General features: G+C 40.5%; 1 protein-coding gene across 3 annotated transcripts in view; it reads left to right on the top strand.

Annotated features, from left to right (window-relative positions):
• adgrv1 (adhesion G protein-coupled receptor V1) overlaps positions 1-22,705 on the top strand; it is a 559,481-nt gene that overhangs the window by 186,857 nt on the left and 349,919 nt on the right. For all 3 annotated transcript variants that reach the window (XM_043709105.1, XM_043709113.1, XM_043709123.1), the window contains 6 exons: positions 3,822-4,084; positions 5,438-5,613; positions 10,014-10,138; positions 17,053-17,234; positions 17,357-17,503; positions 19,210-19,320. In XM_043709105.1, coding sequence (XP_043565040.1) covers positions 3,822-4,084; positions 5,438-5,613; positions 10,014-10,138; positions 17,053-17,234; positions 17,357-17,503; positions 19,210-19,320 — 1,004 coding nt within the window. The remainder of the gene's footprint in view (positions 1-3,821; positions 4,085-5,437; positions 5,614-10,013; positions 10,139-17,052; positions 17,235-17,356; positions 17,504-19,209; positions 19,321-22,705) is intronic.

A 22,705-nucleotide genomic window follows, 5' to 3' on the forward strand; every position in this document is an offset into this window, starting at 1 on the left:
TGCCTTCTTGACCTGCAATCTTCTTCCCGACCTCTCTGCCCCCACCCCCTCTCCGACCTATCACCCTCACCTTAACCTCCTTCCACTTATCGCATTCCCAACGCCCATCCCCCAAGTCCCTTCTCCCTACCTTTTATCTTAGCCTGCTTGGCACACCCTCCTCATTCCTGAAGAAGGGCTTATGTCCGAAACGTCGATTCTCCTCCTCCTTTGATGCTGCCTGACCTGCTGCGCCTTTCCAGCAACACATTTTTAAACAGTTTTTCCCTGTCTACTCTGTCAAGATCCTTCATGAGTTGCACTATCTCTATCAAACCTTTTCTCCAGCACCTCCTCCTTAAAGCAGAGCAAACTCAAATTTTCCAATCTTTCTACGTAACTGAAGTTCCTCATTCCTGGAACCAATGCCAGCCAATCATTTCTGTACTCTCTCTGATGTCTTCACATTGTTCCTAAACTGCAGTGAGCTTTGGATGCAATGCTATAGTTGAGGTCAAACCAATGTTTTATCCATGACTTTCCTGCTCTTGCATTCCATTGATAAAGCCCAGGATGTCTTTTGGAAGTCCATGTGTACCACATTAATAGCATTAGCATCACTAACTCTCTGTTGCCTCATTAAAAGCTCAAGTTATGTTCTCAGGACACCATGCCTGCAGTTCTTTGCTGATCAGTAATTAAGGATTATTCATTCACCTCAGAATCTGGGTCAGTGTGTTACCCCTGAGTTCAAATGGAATCAACTGCTGCAGGGGGCATTACATTGCTTGTTGTAGTTGATTTGATTTCATTTGATTTTATTTGATTTATTGTCGTGCGTACCTACGTACAATAAGAAGTTTAGTTTATGAGCAGTACAGGCACATCGTACTAAACAAAGACATACAGAACATAGAATGGAAAAAAAAAACTTCGACAGAGTAAGGCATACAGGTTACACTGTGCAGGGTGTGCGCTAAGTGAAATCGACATTAGCAAGATTAGCGTTATTTGAAGTTAGAGAGTCCATTCAGCTGTCTAACAGTGGCCGGAAAGAAGCTGTTCCTGAACCTGCTAGTGCATGTATTTCAGCTTCTGTATCTTCTGCCTGATGGAACAGGTTGCAGGAGAGCAATACCCAAGTTCATTGGGTCTTTGATGATGTTGGCAGCCTTGCTACAACAATGAGACGTGTAAATGGCGTCCATGGATGGGAGGTTGGCTTCCATGATGATCTGGGCTGTGCACACAACCTTCTGCAGTTTCTTCTGGTCCTGGGCAGAGCAGTTGCCATACCAGGCCATTATGTACTTGGACAGTATGCTTTGAATGGTAAATCTGTAAATGTTAGTGAGGGTCCTTATGGACATGCTGAATTTCCTGAGCAGCCTGAGGAAGAACAGGCATTGTTGTGCCTTCTTGATCGTTGCATTGGAGATCCAGGACAGGTTGTCAGTTATCGTTACTCCTCGGAACTTGACACTCTCAACCCTCTCAACCTCCACTCCATTGATGTAGATGGGGCGGGGTTGACCTCTTTTCTTTCTGAAGTCAATGGTCAGTTCTTTAGTTTTGCCGACATTGAGAGAGAGGTTGTTCTCATTGCACCAAGTCCTCTATCTCCTTTATGTATTCTGACTCATCGTTGTTTGATATCCGTCCCACCATGATGATGTCATCAGCAAACTTGCAGATGGAATCTGGCTACAGAGTCGTGGGTTTAGAGGGAGTACAGTAGGGGGCTGAGAATACATCCTCTGGGGGCTCCAGTGTTGAAGATGTTATTGTGGAGGAGGTGCAGTTGTATGTCTTGACTGATTGTGGTCTGTGGGTCAGCAAGCTGAGGATCCAATTGCAGAGGGCAGAGCAGAGTCCAAGGTCTCAAGAGTTTGGAGATCAGTCTGGATAGGATAATGGTGTCGAAGATAGAACTGTGGCATGATGTAGGTGTCCTTGTCCAGATGTTCCAGGGATGAGTGGCAGTATAAGGAAATGGCCTGTGGACCTGTTATGTTGATAGGCAAATTGCAGGGGTCATTGCAGTTGTGAATTTGTATGCTTCCTGTCCTCCCAGTCTGTCACAAGATTGCAGTAATAATATTCTGCCTGTGATTTGCCTTTGTAATCAGTGCTGAATTTTCCACTGATCCCTTATTACATGGTATCTCTACCTGTGTCGCTTTGCAAGTTCCCTCAGATGAACTCCTTGCCTTTATGAATCACAAGGCCTTCCACATCATGAATGTACAATTGTTTTGTGGTCACTAGCAACAGAACATGGAGATTTTTACAGAGGCCCTTTTCATCAACTTCCTTTTATCATTACTCTAAGTACCTAAAACTGTATAGGAAGAAATTAATGCACGTAGTATCTCAAATTGGAAAATGTAATTTCTTTAAGTATTTGAGAGGTCAAGGTTTCTGAGGTTGAATAACAAACAAGAGCAGGTCAGAGGCAGGCAATTCTGTGGTGCGTAACTGACCTAACTCACCAGAGTCTGCTGCCATTTGGGAAAAGTCAGGAATATTTCTCACTTGCCTGGCTGATTGTAAACATTCCAGAACAAAGCAGGCTGCATGATTGGCATTCAGCACCTTCAACATTCACCGTCTTCACCACTGATGCACAGTGGCAGCAGTGCGTACAATCCAGAAGATATATTGTAGTGACTCTCCGAGGTTCTGTCAACATCATCTTACAAACCTGTGACTGCTATAATCAATAAGGACAAGGACATCTGCATAGGAATACCACCACCTGCAAGCCCCCTTCCAAACCACTCAACCTCCTGACCTAGAACTATATCATGTTTCTTCACTGTCCTTGGGTCCAAATCCTGGAACTCCCTTCCTAGTTGCACTATGACATATCCTCCATGGAGTGCAACACCTTCTCATAGGCATTTATATATGGATAATAAATACTGGCAGCAAGTGATCCTCATATCCCATGAATGAATAAAAAAATCCTAACAGGATAAACTACAGACTAATGAAACGTAATTGCCTTGTCACCACAGAAAGCTCACTGAGGAGTCTGATGATCTGTTATAATGATAAAACGTGAGCAATTTTACAATCATGGTAACACTAAAGAAGGTTTTCAGCCTTGAACTCACTCTGATGCATCTATTATTTTCTCAGCCAAATTTGCATGTGTTGCAATAATTTTATTTCATATCCCGAAACTAACCCATTTGCTCCATGTTGATGCATAATGAGATTCATAGGGCCAGCTTAGTAATTGCACTGTTATTGTCACATATTTATGGAATAGTATGCAAATATTGATCATTTGTAAATGATAGTCAGTGCAGGCAATACAATTAAACTTTCTAATAAGAGTACCATTGGAATCATTTTTTTTTCAAGAAGGAGTTAGATATAATTCTTAGAGCTAAATGAATCAAGAGGGTTTGGGGAGAAAGTGGAACCAGGTATTGAGTTGGATGATCACCTCTGATTATGTTCAAGCTCAAAGGCCAAATGGACTCCTCTTGCTCCTAGTTTTCTATTTCTGTATTAGCAATGAACATAATTACATATTCAGGTGCAGTTTCAAGGATCAAAAAAATTGAAATAAATAGCCTTCATGAAATAGTAGATGTTGAAATTTCATGCATAGTTCATGTTACCAGTATTATAGAGTACGTTTCTACTGTTACTCAATGTATTTTTGTTTTACTATCTTTTCAATGTACACAAAATTAATTTGGTCACGTGTTTTATGATTAAACAATTACAGTCCCTTAGACCAGCTGAAGGAGTATGGTATAACACTTTTGAATCAGATGTCTTAACCCAAAGGGACAACTGTTGATAATTCACTATTGTTATTACAGTCACAGTAACCATTTTTGCCAATGATGATGGACATGGGATTCTATCATTTAACAACACTGAGCACTTCTTCCTCAAGGAGCCAACTGCTATTGGTTTATCAGAGAGTGTTGCAACGCTGCACATTGTAAGGAACCCACTACTGGGGACATTTGGAATGGTGACTGTTCAGTATATTGTCACAAGTGTGAATGGTTCGGACTCATCACTTGACCTGAAACCTACACACGGTTTTACTTTATTTGAAGATGGTGAGAGAATGAAGGTAAATTTTTTTTAAAAAAATTGTCTTTAAAAGTTTTTACATTTTGCAGAGAGTGATAAAAAGATTGAGATTACAGAATGGAATAGTATTCGAAATGTGGGGAGATTTATAGGAAAACAATAGCAGAGTGATAAATCATTGGACACGTTATCCAGGGGTCCTGGCTAATGCTTCTGCAGTCCAGCTTCAAATCTCACTGTAGCAAATGATAATATTTAAATTCAATAAATAAATTTAATAAAGCTCATCTTAAAAATGGTAACCATGATAATTCAGATTGACTGATGTAAAAAGCCATCTGGTTCACTAATTTGCTTTGGGGAAAGGAAATCTGCCTGGTTAGGCCTACTTGTGACACTGAGCCACAACAGTGTGGTTAACTCTTCGCAGCTCTCTGTAATAGCCCAGCAAACCACTTTGTTCTAAATTAGTTATCCAAGTTTATCAAAGGATCAAATTAAGTCTTGCCAGCATATCTGCATCCATGAGAGAAAAAATGCTTTATAAATGCAGACTTCTTTTGGGGGCCAGGAAGGTTTACAATACAGGTCCTGACAGTGGCCCTGTTAAAAACTTAGCTGCACGTCTTTGACAAGATGATAATCTAATATACAGAAAGTGTTTTAGCCACATGCATCTCCCATTGATCACTTTTAACCAATGCTTATTGTAAAATTAATTCCATCATGTATGTTTAGCATATCTAACTTAGACCTACCCATGCTAAATGTTTAACTTTGGATCCAGTGGTGACTTAAGGTTAACTATGCTTCACATCACAATCCTTATCATGATAAGTGAAGTTGAGTCTCTTCCATTTCCTGCTGATTCTTCTCTGTAGTTTTAAACAAGAAGTTTAAGCATGTTTACATTTTTAGCAGCTCCTTCCAATTTAAAAAGTGACCACCACGTGATGCATTCCCTCTTTGGTTTATTACCCATCTGGCTGTCTGATACTGTTTAGCTATCCCAGTAAACTCAACCCACGAACTTGGCCTGAACCTCTCCCCATGACTGTTTACACTGCTCACTGATCAAACAGGATGAAAAGGTGGTGTTACATTTCTTTTGCAAAGTTGGGCTCCTAAACGTACTGACAGTAAAACTCCAACTGTCTACTCAAATGATACTGGATGTGGCTGGCTGCAAGTTCTTTTCTATTGTAATCCAACCATCCATTTTGGCTTAGCTCAGTTCATTGCTCCATCTAGTGGGTAATTTGAGTACTGTCATATGCCATAGTTGGCTCGTGCTAATTTATAAGTGACTGCCCTAAGTACTCCCTATGCCTTATGTATATTATATGGTTAAATCTGTATTTTAGATATATTTTTAACACCCCCTCCCCCACAGATTCTTCAAATTTCTGCCATATTGGATGAAGAAGCAGAGATGGATGAACAATTCCTGGTTACTTTGTATGACCCTGCTGGAGGTGCTAGACTGGGAGAGAGAGTACAAAACCTGATAACAATACTTCAAAATGAGGCACCACTGGGACTTTTTAGCATCTTCCCAATAGAAAACAGGTCAGAAAATACTGCATATATTCTTATCAACCAATATGAGTTATTGCAGTTTTGGTACCTAGCAAATAGTTGCTTGGTAGTACAGAACTTGAAAATTGCTAAAAATTAAACATTTAGTTGAAGTTTTTTATCTTGCACTTATCAGGACAATTTGCAAGAATATCAATTTTAAGGGAAAGCAACATATATTCTGAATGAGAAGAGAATATTGACTGGCGGCAATTGGACTTTGATTGGTAGAGGATGGGGAATGCCAAGGAGAATGCAGCAGATAGTTGTTGACTGACAGTTAACTACAAATGATTGTTTAAATTTTAAACTTTAAGTTTTAAATTGCTCAAGGCATTGCCCTATGAAATGAACCACAGTGTTAGTGTCTATATAACCAGAGTCTATTAGTGTAACTTGCAATTATTAACTATGTTAATTGAGAATGGAATGTTGGTAGATGGTTTTACTTTCAAGTATATTTATCATAATCTAATGGCTATTGTTTGAAAGTGTTTTTACTTACTAATATGTGCTTGTTTGTGATTTAATTTTCCTGGACTATGAAGTCAATTCATCAAAGATTTAAAAAAAATACAGTTTGCAATTCTAAAATAAGATTTAATATGTCGAGTAAAACCTAATCCACTTTTATTTGTTCATTGATATATCAGCATTATTAGCTCAGCAAGCATTATTGTCCATTTCAAATTGCCCAGGAGAAGGTAATAGTGAGCTACCTCTTCAACTGCTGCAATTTCTGGGGTGTGGATGCATCGTTAGAAAGAATGTTATAGGACTTTGGCCAAGCGATGTTTAAAGTTGATAAGTGGCAATACCTCATTGCCTTGAAGAAAATTGTGATTCACTGTGGTACGCTCTGATGTGCAGAATTTTAATTTCAGAAACATAAAGTAGCATGAAAATAGTTAGTGATTAAATAGAATATTTTAAATGCTATAACTGGCAAATTGAACTTAAGTTAATGTAGATCAGTCATGGTTGTCACCTTTTGGCTGATAATCACTGTTCATTTATCTCAATGACATAAACACAGCAATCATATGACAAGGATTGGTGACCCAATAATGAGAGTGACTTGTTCGAAGATAGGCTATATACAAATAGATTTGGTTAACTAAAATGCTTAAGTCATACCACTGACTGTTCCTGCTATTTGTGGATTGATTGCATGTTATGGGACTAATACATTGAGATAGCAGTGATTTGTAACAGTTTCAGATGTGTACCCTCTACATATCGCAGCATTCTTTTCTTTAGGCTAACGGTTTACTTTTAAAGACTCAAACCGTTTACATTAGAGCAGAAGAAAATTATAATGGCTCACAGATTCCCTCCCTGTGATCCATTGCAATCAAGTGGTGCAAGAGAACGCACCCTGGTCATCCTCGATGTTTTAAGTATTTTGAATCAACCTTTATGGAATTTTATGACATACCTACTGGGTGGGTGGGACCTTCTGCCCAAGAGGTAGGGGCACTACCACTGTGCCACAAGAGTCCATTACCTCAAATGTTTAATGCGTGGTAAAAACTTGACCACTCTACACTGTGGTGTGCAAACATCTGTTTTTAGTCACAATTTGTGGCACTGTCAACATCTGACAAGAACCAGAGACCAAAACAGACACCATTGGGAGCCCTGCGCTTGGACCTAACATTGCAGTGCAGGACCAATAGATTGTGTGGCACCATCTGGAACATGCGTAGATGCCCATTCCTAATGTGCACTCCTCATCATATAGTGGAACTGATGCAGGATTACATGTCAGCAGGAGCATATGGACTAATTACCCCAGTAATGACTGATTAAAACGTCCAGGAATCCATGATGTATTGTTTGATAAGCATATTTCTTTACTCATATACTCATCCAGATGCCTTTTAAATGCTGTAATTGAACCAGCCTCTACCACTTCCCCTGGCAACACATTCCATACATGCAGTGTCCTCTGCATGAAAAAGTTGCCCCTTAGGTCCCTTTTATATCTTTCCCCTTTCACCCTAAACCTATGCTCTCTAGTTCTGTACTCCCCCACCCCAAGGAAAAGACCTTGTCTATTTATCCTATCCATGCCCCTCATGATTTTATAAACCTTTATAAGGTCACCCCTCGTCCTCTGACACTCCAGGGGAAACAGCCCCAGCCTATTCAGCCTCGCCCTATAGCTCAAATCCTCCAACCCTGGCAACATCCTTGTAACTCTTTTCTGAACCCTTTCAAATTTCAAACATCCTTCCAATGGGAGGGAGACCAGAATTGCACACAGTATTCCAAAAGTGGCCTAACCAATGTCCTGTACAGCAGCAACATGACCTCCTGACTCCCATACTCAATGCAAACCTACCAGTAATAAGGTTTTAAGGTTTTGTTGTTATCAGGCTCTTAACTAGAAATTAGGCAAAAATAAGTTTCTCCACGGTAGGCTATTGCATAAAATACAGAAATATGAAATTGAGGTTGATTTAGCGGTTTGGATCAGAAATTGGCTAGCTGAAAGCTGAAAGGGTGGTGGTTGATGGGAAATGTTCATCCTGGAGTCCAGTTACTAGTGGTGTACTGCAAGGATCTGTTTTGGGTCCACTGTTATTTGTAATTTTTATAAATGACTTGGATGAGGGCGTAGAAGGATGGGTTAGTAAATTTGCAGATGAAACTAAGGTCAGTGGAGTTGCGGACATTGCCGAAGGATGTTACAGGGGGACATAGATAAGCTGCAGAGCTGGGCTACAAGGTGGCAAATGGAGTTTAATGTAGAAAAGCGTGAGGTGATTCACTTTGGAAGGAGCAATAGGAATAAAGAGTACTGGGATAATGGTAAAATTCTTGGTAGCTTAGATGAGCAGAGAGATCTCAGTGTCCATGTGCGTAGATCCCCGAAGTTGCCACCCAAGTTGATAAAGTTGTTAAGAAAGCGTATGGTGTGGTAGCTTTTATTGGTAAAGGGATAGAGTTTCGGACCCACGAAGTCATGTTGCAGCTGTGCAGAACAGTGGTGCAGCTGCACTTGAAGTATTGCATATAGTCCTGGTCACTGCATTATAGGAAGGATGTAGAAGCTTTGGAAAGTGTTCAGAGGCGATTTGCTAGGATGTTGCCTGAAATGAAGGGAAGGACTTATGAGAAAAGGCTGAGTGACTTAATAGAGACATATCAGATGATCAGAGGGTTAGGTATGATGGACAGTGAGAGCCTTTTTCAACAGATGGTGATGGCTAGTACGAGGGGACATAGCTTTAAATTGAGGGGTGATAGATAAAGGGTAAATGTCAGAGATAGTTTCGTTATTCAGGGAGTAGTAGGGACTTGGAATTCTCTGCCTGCAACAGTTGTAGACTTGCCAAGTTTAAGGGCATTTAAATGGTCATTGGAGAAACATATTGTTGAAAATGGAATAATATAGGATAGATGGGCTTCAGATTGATTTCACAGGTCAGTGCAGCATTGAGGGCCGAAGGGCCTGTACTGTGCTGTAATGTTCTATGTTCTATATAATGTAGTTCATCTGATTGTTCCGTTAATTTAAGAAAATAGATGCTGAAAGTGACAGCAGAATTGTCGGGGAAATATAGTCTAAGAGCCATAACAGCTCAAGATTATTTTTATTAAATTGGTAATGGGATTATCAAGTCCCTTGACTAACCCCCTCAGTTGAAGCAACATCACACAGCACTAGGAAATGTATTTTCAACCAAATGTTTGAGAGTTCCAGCTTTAATTTTTTTCCCCCTTCAAATCAAAGGGCAACACTCCCCTTTTTTTACTGTTTTTTTTTACGCGCTTCTGTTTTAATCTCCTGTTTATTTTATTTTGCTTTTTTTTTTATTTAACCCCCACACTACCGCCTAACTGTGGTAGTGTTTATTTTTTCCCCAGCACCCATGGTGTGTGTGTGTGCAGGTGTGAGACACAGTGAGAGACACAAAGTGCACGAATCTTTATTCAATTTCCACCACCAGGAAGATAGGAAAACACCCGAGTGGCCAGTGACAAGCAGTGCCCTTCACATCAAAGGGCAATGCTGTGTGATCAAACAGTGAAGGGGAGGGCAGGGATTAAATCAAAATAGAGTTGGAGGGGAAAATAATGCACTCCACTCCCTGCGGCGCCCACCTCTCCCTTAACAACTCCAGGGTGTTGGTGGACACCGCATGCTCCTTCTCCAAGGACACCCGGGCTCTAACGTAACCGCGAAAGAGGGGCAAGTTCCAGCTTTAATAAATGTTAATTGGCAGTTCTTCATGTGTGAGCAACTGATCACCTTTCCAACGGAGTGCAGTTCCAAGTCATGAATGCATCAACTTCATGCCACAATGTGTTTTTTGGGGGGGATAAACCTTCATGCTCACAAAACTGAAAATTAGAATATTTTAAATGTTTGTTTTATTTAGGACTCGTTCAGTACATCTGGAAGAAAGTAATAGTACTTTGTACTTAATAGTATCTCGAAGTAATGGTTTGGAGAATAGAGTCACTGTGGAGTGGAAGACACAGTCTCGAACAGCACTTGGATTAAGTGAGTTGCATTTTTGAACCTAATCATGCAATGTTACACAAAAAATTTGCTATGAATGCTCAATATAATTCTAATGTAATAATTAAAGCTCCAAATTCATTGATTTAGTTGAAGTATGCAATGATATTGTACCATTGACAGAGAATTGATTTTATGTGATTGCGTAAAGAATTTGTACATTAGTAACATTTCTTAATTGCCAGTCTATGCTATTTTTATTTTTGTAACTTCTAAAATACTTTAATCCCCTTCAACATTATAAATCTTCCTACGTGAATTATCACTGATTGGGAAATGTGGATGCTAAAATGTTCCCTGTCTTTGACCATGTTGTTTCAGAACCAACTGCAGGGTAGGTTGTCTCATTTTGCTGAGCTACGTTCCAACGCTCAGTGAGAGGATAAATTGGGCCATGAATCCATTGCCCATCATCCTATTCTGTATAATTGTCGTTAATGTGCAGTTTGCAATAGAAGAATGATTTGTGTTCCCTCTTCTGTCTGCTCAAATGCTAATTTAGCAGCTCTATTTGTGTCCAGTTATATTTATCTTTAAGTCAGTTAGTTTGTTGTACAATTTGTTGTTTAGCATATTCTTGGCGTTGCTGTAAATTTGAAAAGAAGGTGGCAATCCAATTGTGGAGGACCATACCAAAATAAAAAAGGCAATTCGGGATGTCATGATTAACTGACATGAATCTTTGACATCAAAAGCTTGATGATTGCAAGTGAAGGAAAAGCTGAAGTAAGGAAAGTAGCTGAGAAAGATTGAAAAAGAAGAAATTGTGATTACCTGGATTTTTGAATCATAAAAAATGAAGTTGACCTTGCATGATAATGTAGAATGAGCACATAAATTATGTTTCACCAGATTTTTATTTACCTAGGCATAGAAAGAGGCCTTTTTGTCTGTGATGGATCTCCAGTGAACTTTCCCCAGTTGCATTTTCCTGACCATTCTCTACATGCTGTTGTAATTTAAAACTTTATTTTTGAACATTTAACTGTGTCTGTTTTTAAAAGTTGTTACAGATGTCCTTTGCACCAGTACTGCTGTTATGCCATGTCTGAAAATCTATGGGTGTCTGAAAATCTATGGGTGTAGTTATCTTTCGGATTAATCTAAATTTTAGTCTCTAAATTTTGTTTTTGTTATGATCTTATGTAATTATATTTATGACTTATAACTGTTAACTTCTTGGTTTTTATCAAAATTCACCTTAGTTTTGAGCATTCTGTTCAATCTCCTAAACAGGTACATTCTTTTTCTGTTTTTCTCACAGAAATTTTCTTTACACTTCCCTGTATTGAATATTTTCTGTCATCTGTCTGCTGTCATTTGCTTGTTTATTTGTTCACAGTATCATTTAAAGTCATTATTACAGTTAACTAAGTTTTTGGGTCATTGGCAAATTTTGATATTGTGTCCTCATATCCAAGCCCATTTGTCAATCTCCTGCAGATGGAAGAGCAAGTAAGAGCATGTTTAAAGTTCAATAGAAACATGGATCTTCAGTGGAGTATGGTGATGACAATATTTACAATATGGAGAAAGTCAAATGTAGGTCCAAGAGAGCAAACATTGGAGTGTGGTGATTAGATGGAAAGATGTAAAATTGCCTCACAGTGTGCCATTGTAGAAGCAGTTTGGGAGCCTTCTAACATAGTACTTTCATAGCCTGCTACCACAGGCTACTTCCAGTCGTACAGTTAGGCAGCATGTTGTGGCTTCCCCTGCACGTGCTGGAAAACTTCTGTGGATGCTATCTTGAGTCTAACAGGCAAAAGTGATGTCAGAATTCAAAGTTCAACCAACAGATATGCAGTGTACCTCTTTGCTGTCCTTCACTGTGCAAACAACATCCATGCAACTACAAGATGGATCCTCCATGAGCACTATTTGAAGTGCCATGCATGTAACTTGCAGACAGGATAATGTTTTGGAACATTTTCTAATTCCAAATGCCTGGAAGTATGCTGGGTATTCTTGGAGGTATTTGGTAATTTTGTGTGTTTCAGAGTGTTATATTCTCTCAATGGGAGAAAGTGATCTGTCCATTCATAGGTTTTGTAGGCATGGGGTTGTGGGGAAATAGGGTAGGTACATAGCACTGATATTACCTCTAGATCTGCAGGATGACAGAGAAGATGGAGCAGGGAACACTATCCCATTTGCCAGCTTAGAAAAAAAATGTCCTCCATGCTCTTTGACAGTGATTGGAGACTGTCTCCCATGTCAATAGCATCTCTTGTGGGTTTCGCTACCCATGCTTTTTTGTATGCTACCTCATCTAGGTCCACATCTTAATCTTATGTGGAAGTACTGTTACATCCCTGGTGGGAGGAGCCCACTGGAAATCAAACCCCATGATCTATATCAAAAGTGTAAATGTTTTTCTTATTCAATTACCAAAAATGCTCAATTTGTTTCATAGAATGTAGAACATAGAAAAGTACAGCACAGAACAGGCCCTTCGGCCCACGATGTTGTGCCAAGGATTATTCCTAATCTAAAAGAAAATAGCTTAACCTACGCACCCCTCAACTCACTGTTATCCATGTGCATGTCCAGCAGTCGCTTAAATGTCCCTAATGACTCTGCTTCCACCACCACCGCTGGCAACGCATTCCATGCATTCACAACTCTCTGCCTAAAGAACCAACCTCCTGATGTCTCCTCTATACCTTCCTCCTAATATCTTAAAACTTTGGCACCTCATGCCAGTCAATCCTGCCTTGAGGAAAGGTCTCTGACTATTGACTCTATCTATGCCTCTCATTACCTTATACACCCCGATCAGGTCACCTCTCTTCCTCCTCCTCTCCAGCAAGAAAAGTCCAAGCTTAGTTAACATCTTTTCGTAAGACAAGCCCTCCAGTCCAGGCATCATCCTGGTAAACCTTCATTGCACCCAAAGCCTCCATATCATTCCTATAATAGGGCAACCAAAACTGAACACAATATTCCAAGTGTGGTCTCACCAGGGTCTTGTAGAGCTGCAGCAAAACCTTGTGGTTCTTAAGCTTGATCCCCCTGTTAATGAAAGCCAAAACACCATATGCTTTCTTTACAACCCTATCCATTTGGGTGGCAACTTTGAGGGATCTATGCACTTGAACACCAATATCCTTCTGTTCCTCCACACTGCCAAGAATCCTGTCTCTAATCCCATATTCAGCATTCAAGTTCGACCTTCCAAAATACATTACTTTGCATTTATCCAGGTTGAACTCCCTCTGCCATTTTTCAGCCCAGCTCTGCATCCTGTCTATGTCGCACTGCAGCCTGCAATAGCCCTCGATACTATCAACGGCACCTCCAACCTTTGTGTCATCTGTAAATTTACTAACCCACCTCTCAACCGCCTCATCCAAGTAATTTATAAAAACTACAAAGAGCAGGGGCCCAAGAAGAGAGCCCTGCGGGACACCACTCACCACTGACCTCCAGGCAGAATACTTTCCATCTACAACCAGTGTTAGGCAACCCAATACTGAATCCAGGCAGCCAAATCCCCCTGTATGCCATACCTCCTGACTTTATGAATGAGCCTACCATGGGGAACCTTATCAAATGCCTTTCAGAAGTCCATTTACACCACATCCAACACTCAACCTTTATTGACCTGTATTGTCACCTCCTCAAAAAACTCATAAGATTTGTGAGGTATGACCTGCCCCTCACAAAGCCATGCTGACTGCCTTTAATCACACTAAGCTTTTCCAAATAGTCATAAATCCTATCCTTCAGAATTCTTTCCAAAACCTTGTTGACTGAAGACGTAAGACTGACTGGTCTGTATTTGCCAGGGAATTCCCTATTACCTTTCTTGAAAAGAGGGACAACATTTGCCTCCTTCCAATCATCCGGTATGACTCCTGTGGAGCGTGAGGGGGCAAAGATCTTCGCCAGTGGCTTAGCAACGTCCTTTTTCGCTTCCCAGAACAGCCTGAGATAAATCTAGTCTGGTCCTGGGGACTTATCAATATTAATGTTTGCCAAAATTTCCAGAACATCAACTTCATCATCCTTGATCTCTTCAAGCCTGTTTTCCAGCTCCTCAAAGTTCTCATTCACAACAAGCCCCTTTCCTTTGTGAAAGCTGAAACGAAAAACTAATTTAGGGCTTCCCCTATCTGCTCAGACTCCACACACAAGTTCCCTCCGCTATCCCTGACTGGCCCTAACTTCTCCCTTTCATCACTTTTAATTAGAATAAAACTTTCACAAGATTTTTCAATAACTAAACTGGTTTATTACAAGCAAACCTATTCTTCAAATTGTCAAAATGTTTATCAATTAGGTTATAATGCAAATTCAATGATATCCTACATAATCTCACACACACACAATCATACACAGACAGGGCAAGACATTCATGATACAGCTTTGCAGAAAAATTATAAATGGAAGAATAGTGAAAACTGTGAATCAAGAGTACAAACTGAAAGGGGAGAATGAGGTAAGTTGTTGACAGTTTTTCTTACTTCTTGTCAGGTTGCTGCCAGTTTCAGAACGGTGAGAAATCTTTGAAATGCCTTCAGGTTCAGATGAGAAATGGTTAGGAAATTTGCTATTTGAAACTTGATCAGATAAATTTTTAAACTGCTTCACTGCTTTCTCTTCCAAGCATTGTCTCTTTCATCCTTACAAATGTATCAAGCAACTGTCCACATTTCCAAGGTGTGTACTGATAAAACACCTAACTGTCGAGAGAATGATGCAGCATAGATCCTTAGGAGTTTTCAGATATGTTTGGTCACCAATTAGAGCAATGAAAGTTACCTCTCTCTAATATTGGGCTGGACACTGCTTCCCAAAATCTCTTTTGCTTTCACAAGCAGCAAATGGTATATAGTCTCCGTTAACTGTTGTGGTTCTGTTCGCCGAGCTGGGAATTTGTGTTGCAGACGTTTCGTCCCAGCCAGGTGACATCCTCAGTGCTTGGGAGCCTCCTGTAAAGCGCTTCTGTGTTGTTTCCTCCGGCATTTATACTGGTTTGTCTCTGTGGCTTCCGGATGTCAGTTCCAACTGTCCGCTGCAGTGGCACTTCACAGGAGGCTCCCAAGCTCTGAGGATGTCACCTCGACTGGGGACGAAACATCTGCAACACAAATTCCCAGCTCGGCGAACAGAACCACAACAACGAGCACCTGAGCTACAAATCTTCTCACAAACTTTGATCTCCTTTAACTTTTTTGACTTTGCTATTCTAAGCAAGCACATTATAAATCTTTGGAAACCCAGAGATGATTAAATGTTCATTCACCAGTTCTCATAATCTGTTAATATATGCATTCCCAAGAGTACTCATTGGCCGTCCAATGAGTTAGCAAGCAAACGACACAGGACCGTATGAATATTCATTGCATCAGGTCATACATGGAAGAGAAAACCCGCTGCTGATTATTATATACCACCATTCCACTGTCCTTGGATAATTAATCAGTACTTTTTCAAGTTGAACACAACATGAGAGGAAGCACTGAGGGGTAGAAAGAACACTGAATGTACTTTGGATCATGACCTTCATTATCCCTCTCCAAGACCACTTGGCAGCACGAGTACTGAATGAGGTGTTCAAGTCCTAAAGGACATAGCTGCTAGACTGTGGGCTGCAGCAACTGGTGAGGAAACTATTAAGAGGGAAAATCATACCTGACCTTACTCTCAACACTCTGTCTGCTGCAGATATATTGGGCCATTCCAGTTTTCATAGGAACGACCATAACACAGTTCTTGGGGAGACAGATGATCAAAATTAGTGTTGATAGAGAACAGCAAACAGACACATTTATTTTCTGCAGATCTGCTAAGCGGGATGGAAGAGGGTTGTTTATTTATGGATGTAGGTGTCACTGGCTTGGCCAGTATCTATTGCTCATCTCTCATTATCCTGGGGAGGTTGGTGGTGAGCTACCTTCTCGAACCACTGCTTACCTTGGGATATAGTTTACCTTTACCTTTAGGTGTGCCCATGATGCTATTGTGAAGATGTTCCATGATTTTGATACATCGACAGTGAAGGATGGTGATAAAATTCCAAATTGAGATAAGGAGTGGCTTGGAGGAGAACTTGCACGAATTGGTGTTTCCATGTATTTAATGACCTTGTCCTTCTAGATTGCAGAGGTCATGGGTTTTGAAGGTGATGTCATAGGACCCCTGCTGAGTTACTGTAGTGTGTCTTGTATATGGTTCACACAGCTGCCATTGTGCATTGGCAATGAAGGGATTGAATATTGAAGGTAATAGATGGAATGCTGATCAAGCAAGCTGTTTTATCCTGGAAGATGTCAGGTTTCCTGAGTGTTTTCAGAGCTGGACTCATCCAAATAAGTGGAGAGTACTCTGTCAAGATTAGAGTGGTGCTGGAAAAGCACAGCAGGTCAGGCAGCATCAGAGGAGCAGGAAAATCGACGTTTCAGGCAGGAGGCCTTCATTCCTGATGAAGGGCTCCTGCCCGAAACATCGATTTTCCTGCTCCTTGGATGCTGCCTGACCTGCTCTGCTTTTCTAGCACCACTCTAATCTTGACTCTAATCTCCAGCATCTGCAGTCCTCACTTTCGCCTGGAGTACTCTGTCAGACTCCTGACTTGTTCCTTGTAGATGATGGGCAATTACTGGGGAAGCAGGAGGTAAGTTACTTAATAGAAAATTCCTCACTTCAGATCTACTCTTGGAGGCACAGGCTGCAAGTTATTAATATGGCTGGTCCAGTTCCGTTCCTGGTAACCCCAGGATGTAATATCAAAGATATAGAAGAGAACTTTGATGGATGTGAATTGTGATTTTTGAAAGGACAGGAAATTGAAGTTTGTGTTCCTTTAAGGTAGGAAAGCTATGTTGTACTAATTAATATGTATAGTTAATTTGCTCATTAATATTAAAATTGCTATTATCCTTTTTTAGAGGGTGATATCGAATTGCTATCCACATTACAGAGTTTTCCTGAATTGTTTGGCCAAGGCTGGTGCTTTTTGACACTAAACAACAGCCTGTTTGGATTATTCCTTCGAACATCTGGAAGCAGCTCCAGTGCAGATATTTTGTCAACTCTTTATCAATGGCAGGGTATATTTGTTCCGGTGCAGGTAAGAATAAATTAAATATCCCTTTTATCTGCTGATTTGAATTTAAAATTCTAATCTTTTAATTCTTTTTGGTAATCTGTGTAATTACTGAGGAAGTGGTAATGTTATTGTTATTCTCCTAGAAATTCAAAACATGGAATCCCACAAGTTGCACAACCTTCATCAAAAATGATGTGTCCTACATAATCATTACTGACAGTGGAATAACAGGAATGAAAGCATCCAATAACAGCATTTACAGGTTTACTCTGCAATCCAAATTAACACTGGTATGATCCATATATTGCCCCATGTTTTTAATTTAGATGTGAATTAACAAGCTATTTTGCAATGTTAATAACAAAATATTGTCACAATCTGAGAAAGTACAATTGATAAGAAAAGTAAGATCATAAGAAAATGAATTTGATCATTTGGCTCATGGAGTCTGTTTTCCCATTCAGTAAGATGATGGCTGATGTGTTTATGATTTTGACATGACTTTCCTGCCTGTGCACCATTACCCTTAACCCCTCCACCCCTCATCAATCAAAAATCTGTCTAATTCAGTTTTTTGTCTATTCAATGACCCAGCCTCTTCTACTGACTGGGAAAGAGAATTCCACAGGCTAATGAACCTCAGAGAAAGGATTTCTCCTCAGCTGTATTTGCTGATGCCAATGCATGTGCACTGTAGGCTACTTTAATTTGTGCATATAAACTATTTTTGGGGATTGGGGGAACGGGGCCTGGTGCGCAGGGAGGGTGGGGTGGGGGAAACAGGGCACGATGCTCAGGAGAGATGGGAGGAAGATGCTGGGGGAGACCTTTCGACTTCCATATTTTCTCTCTATCTCTCAACCACAAACCCCCAGATTAGCATGTGTGGTTTCTTGCCATTGTGGGTGTCAACAAACACTGCATATTTTTAAACTGTTGCCATTAGTGGTAGATTTAACCCAAAAGTGGAGACATTTTCCCAATCTGTTGACTATTTAGCCCCTTTAGAATCATCCTGTTTCCTGTAAGTCAATGAATTTGGACCCCACTTCCTTGATGTTTCCTCATAAGACAAGCAGTTCTTCCCAGCAAACTATGTGCAGCATTCCAGATGTGGTTTCATTCATGTCCTGTAGAGCTGGAGCAAAACTTGCCTTCCTAATTGATTACTGTACTTGCATGATAGCTTATTGTGTATCATGTACAAGACCACCCAGAACCCTTTGTATTGTGCATTCTATTGTCTTTTCTTTTGTATTCTTCCTGCTGACATGGGGAATCTCTTACTTCCACGCATTATAAACCGAGAATCCCTGTAGTGTGGAAGCAGGCCCTTCGGCCCAACATGTTCACACCCACCCTCTGAAGAGTAACCCACCCAGACCCATTCCCCTATCCTATCACTCTACATTTACCCCGACTAATGCACCGAACCTACATATTCCTGAACACAATGGGCAATTTAGCACTGCCAGTTCACCTGACTTGCACATCTTTGGATTGTGGGTGGAAACTGGAGCACCCAGAGGAAACACATGCAGACACTGGGAGAATGTGCAAACTCCCCATAGAGGCTGTAATCGAACCCGGGTCTCTGGCGCTGTGAGGCAGCACTGAGCCACCATGCCACTGTGATGCCCCACCTGCCAACTTTGTGTCCACTCCCTTCTTTCCACAGAGTTTCTCTGAAGGCTATTGTTCATACATTTTTTGAGAACTTGTTTCCTCATCTTATCTTTGTTTTTACTTCTCTTGCAATTAAAAATCTTGATAATGTTTTCCAATCAGTAGGAAATAAAAGCAGTGTGTATCAGGCAGCAGAGTCACTATGACCAAATTTGCGCTAATAAAATAGTACAATTTCAAACCTAGTATATTTTATTTTATGTGATTGATACTCAGGTGATACGAAAAGCTTGAATAGTAAAACAAATGGATGCAATGTTGTTAGAATTCCAAAGTGTTGTCTTAATCTTGTCTTTGATTTTTCCCACAGATTCAGTCTTTAACTGTATCTGAAACCAGCGATGTGCAGCACTTTACATGGGACAACCAAGATTATTTGATAATTAGTAGTCAAGCAGACACTCAGGACAGTAATTCAAAGGTAAATTTTGAGATTCCATCAATTTCCTTACCATAATCTTGTATAAACTCATTTTCCAAATACCCTTTATTTACACAATAATAAAAATGGATAAGCAGCAGTTTAGAAAGCAGAAACTCAAGAAAGTGACCTATCAGATTTGTGCGTCCTGCATTTCAAACTGCAGATACTGACTTTCAACTTTCATATTTGTATTGGCGTTTTTAATAGCCTCAGTCATCAAAATGATGGACAGTATTCTATCAGAAAATAATTTCTGAAGCAAACAGTAGCCATGACAGCTTTCTGTTTATGACTGCTTATTAAGTTTACATAGGTTGGCCATAAAATTGTCATCAAAGTCTAATATTTAGGATATTATGATGGTGTTTGCAAGTTGTCTTCCTATTTAACTCTATCATAAACTCTGATGGACAATAAAGTGGAAAGAAGGATTCCCTCCCCACTACCAAACCACTTTTCACCAAATGAGTGTGACATTGTGCATTGCGCATTCAGTATCGAGTTGTGCCAACTATTCTAAATTCTATTATCCCCACTTTAAGGTTAACGCCTGTATATTCTTAGCAATTTGTGACTGTATTACCTAACTGGAAGTAACGAGATTTGTGATTGTTAATTGCTTGTAGCATTAACTAGCTAGTCATTTAGCTAGTTATAGTGTAAAAATATGATCAAGACATCCTTGAATATGCTTAGGGGAATTTTCTACATTACTGGGCCTGATTTTGAAATTGTGTGGCAAGTGGATCAAGTGTAATTGGGGAAGCATTAAAAAAAAGCAATAATTGTACCATAAGGTTTATGTTACCTTTGGAAAAGGACAAGGAGCAACTCAGTAACCATACTTGAATGGAAGCCAACTTTAACAGGTTATGAATGGATCTAGACTGGAATGATGTATTATAAGGGAAAACTGCATCTGAAATGGAAACAAAGACAGAATGCAGGAGCAGGTCTGGCAGTATCTGTGGAGAAGGAGACAGTTAACATTTTGAGTCTGGTATTTTTCAGAACTGATTTCAGATTTCAAGCATCTGCTTTATATTGCTTTTATTTGGATGCATCTGCAACTGTATTCTTTAAAGAAAGGTATACTTATTAAGTATAGTCATGGTATAATCCCAAGAAGTAGACATGATAAACAATCCAAAGCTGAATATAGAAGGGGAGGTAAGAAAGCAAATAAGAAAAGCAAGCGGAGGGGATGAGGTGAGACAGTCAGCTGACATAAAGGGAACCCAAAAGCTTCAATAACAATATCAATAGTAAAAAGGGGTAAAAGGAGGAGTGAAGCTAATTGGAGACAGAAAATTGAATTACATATAGAAGCAAGAAGAGTGGCTGACTTATTGAGTAATTATTTTTAATCTGTCTTTATCAAAGAAGATGCTGTTTAGATTGTGGTGACAGAGGAGGCAGTTTAGACCTATGAAGGGTTCAGAATTGTTAAGGAGGTGGCATTGGACTGGCTGTCTGTACTTTAAAGGTGATAAGCTCACATTACCGAATGAATTTGAGGATAATAAGGAAATTGAGACTTGCAATTGCAGGAGCATTGGCCATAATTTTCAAGTCTTCGATAGACTGTTGGGTAGTGCCAGGCACTGCAGAACTACAGTTTGACAAAAGATTTTTTTTGGAAAGGGGCATCACTGGCTAGGTCAGCATTTATTGCCAGTCCCTAATTGCCCAGAGGGCAGATGAGAGTCAGTCACATTTCAGAGGGTTTGGAGACACACGTCTCCATGTTGGGGCCTCCATTTGCCGAGAGGCGCGAGGGAGGAGCAAAGGACTTCTAGGAAGGTGAATCTAACTGTTTAAAAGACTTACTTCAGGCGTTGGGACCTCCATTTGCCGAGAGGTGCGAGGGAGGAGCGAAGGACTTCTGGGAAGTTTTTCAGTGGGTGAGACTGGAACCTCCTAAGTGCCGATGGTTTGGATGGAGCTGTTTTTGTCAGGTGTGTTCAGGAGGGTTTCCTTACTCAGTATGTAGACAGACCGACGAAGGTAGAGGCCATTTTGGATTTGGTGCTCGGCAACGAGCCAGAACAGGTGTCAGATCTTGCGGTGGGAGAGCACTTTGGTGAAAGTGATGACAACTGCCTCACAATTAGCACAGCCTTGGAGAGTGAAAGGAGCAGTTACCGAAGGAAGATATTTAATTGGGGAAAAGGAAATTATGACACCATCAGACAGGAGTTGGAAAGTACAGACTGGGAGCAATTGTTCCACAGAAAGGGCACAGCAGACATGTGGAGACTGTTTAAGGAGTAGTTGTTGCGAGTGAAGCACACATTTGTTCCTCTGAGACAGGTAAAAGGGGGTAAGATTAAGGAACCTTGAATGACGAGAACAGAGGAACTTCTCATCAAAAGGAAGAAGGCAGCTTACGTAAGGTGGAGGAAGCAAGGATTTAGCACAGCTTTAGAGGATTACAGGCTTTTGCTAGAAAGGAGCTCAGAAATGGACTGAGGAGAGCCAGGAAGGGGCACGAAAACGGCTTGACAAGAAGGATTAGGGAGAACCCAAAGGTGTTTTACTCATAAGTGAGGAATAAGAGAATGATCAGGGAGAAGGTAGGACAGATCAGGGATAGCGGAGGGAACTTGTGCCTGGAGTCTGAGCAGATAGGGGAAACCCTAAATGAGCTTTTTGCTTTGGTTTTCACCAAGGAAAGGGAACTTGTTGTAAGTGAAAACTTGGAGGAGCTGAGAAATAGTCTTGACCAGATCAAGATTGATGAAGTTGAAATTTTGGAAAACATTAAGACTGCTAAGTCCTCAGGGCCAAACCAGGTTTATCCTAGGCTGCTCTGGGAAACAAGAAAGGAGGTTGTTAAGCCGCTGGTGAGGATATTTGCTTCCGCACTCTCCACAGGAGTCGTACCAGAGGATTGGAAGGAGGCGAATGTTGTTCCTCCTTTCAAGAAGGATAATAGGGAAATCCCTGGCAATTACAGACCAGTCAGTCTTACGTCTGTGGTCAGCAAAGTTTTGGAAAGAATTCTGAGGGATTGGATTTTTGACTATTTGGCAAAGCATAGTATGATTAAAGGCAGTCAGCATGGCTTTGTGAGGGGCAGGTCATGGCTCACAAATCTTATTGAGTTCTTTGAGGAGGTGTCAAGACAGCTCGACAATGCTCAAGCAGTGGATATGGTGAATATGGACTTCAGCAAGGCATTTGATAGGATTACCCATGGTAGGCTCATTCATAATGTCAGGAAATATGGGATACAGGGAGATTTGACTATCTGGATTCAGAATTGGCTGGCTGACAGAAGGCAGAGAGTGGTTGTAGATGGAAAGTATTCTGCATGGAGGACAGTGTTGAGTAGGGTCCCACAGGGTTTGTTCTTGGGCCTCTGCTCTTTGTAGTTTTT

Source organism: Chiloscyllium plagiosum, chromosome 2 (genome assembly GCF_004010195.1).
Source record: "Chiloscyllium plagiosum isolate BGI_BamShark_2017 chromosome 2, ASM401019v2, whole genome shotgun sequence".
Lineage (NCBI taxonomy): Eukaryota > Metazoa > Chordata > Chondrichthyes > Orectolobiformes > Hemiscylliidae > Chiloscyllium > Chiloscyllium plagiosum.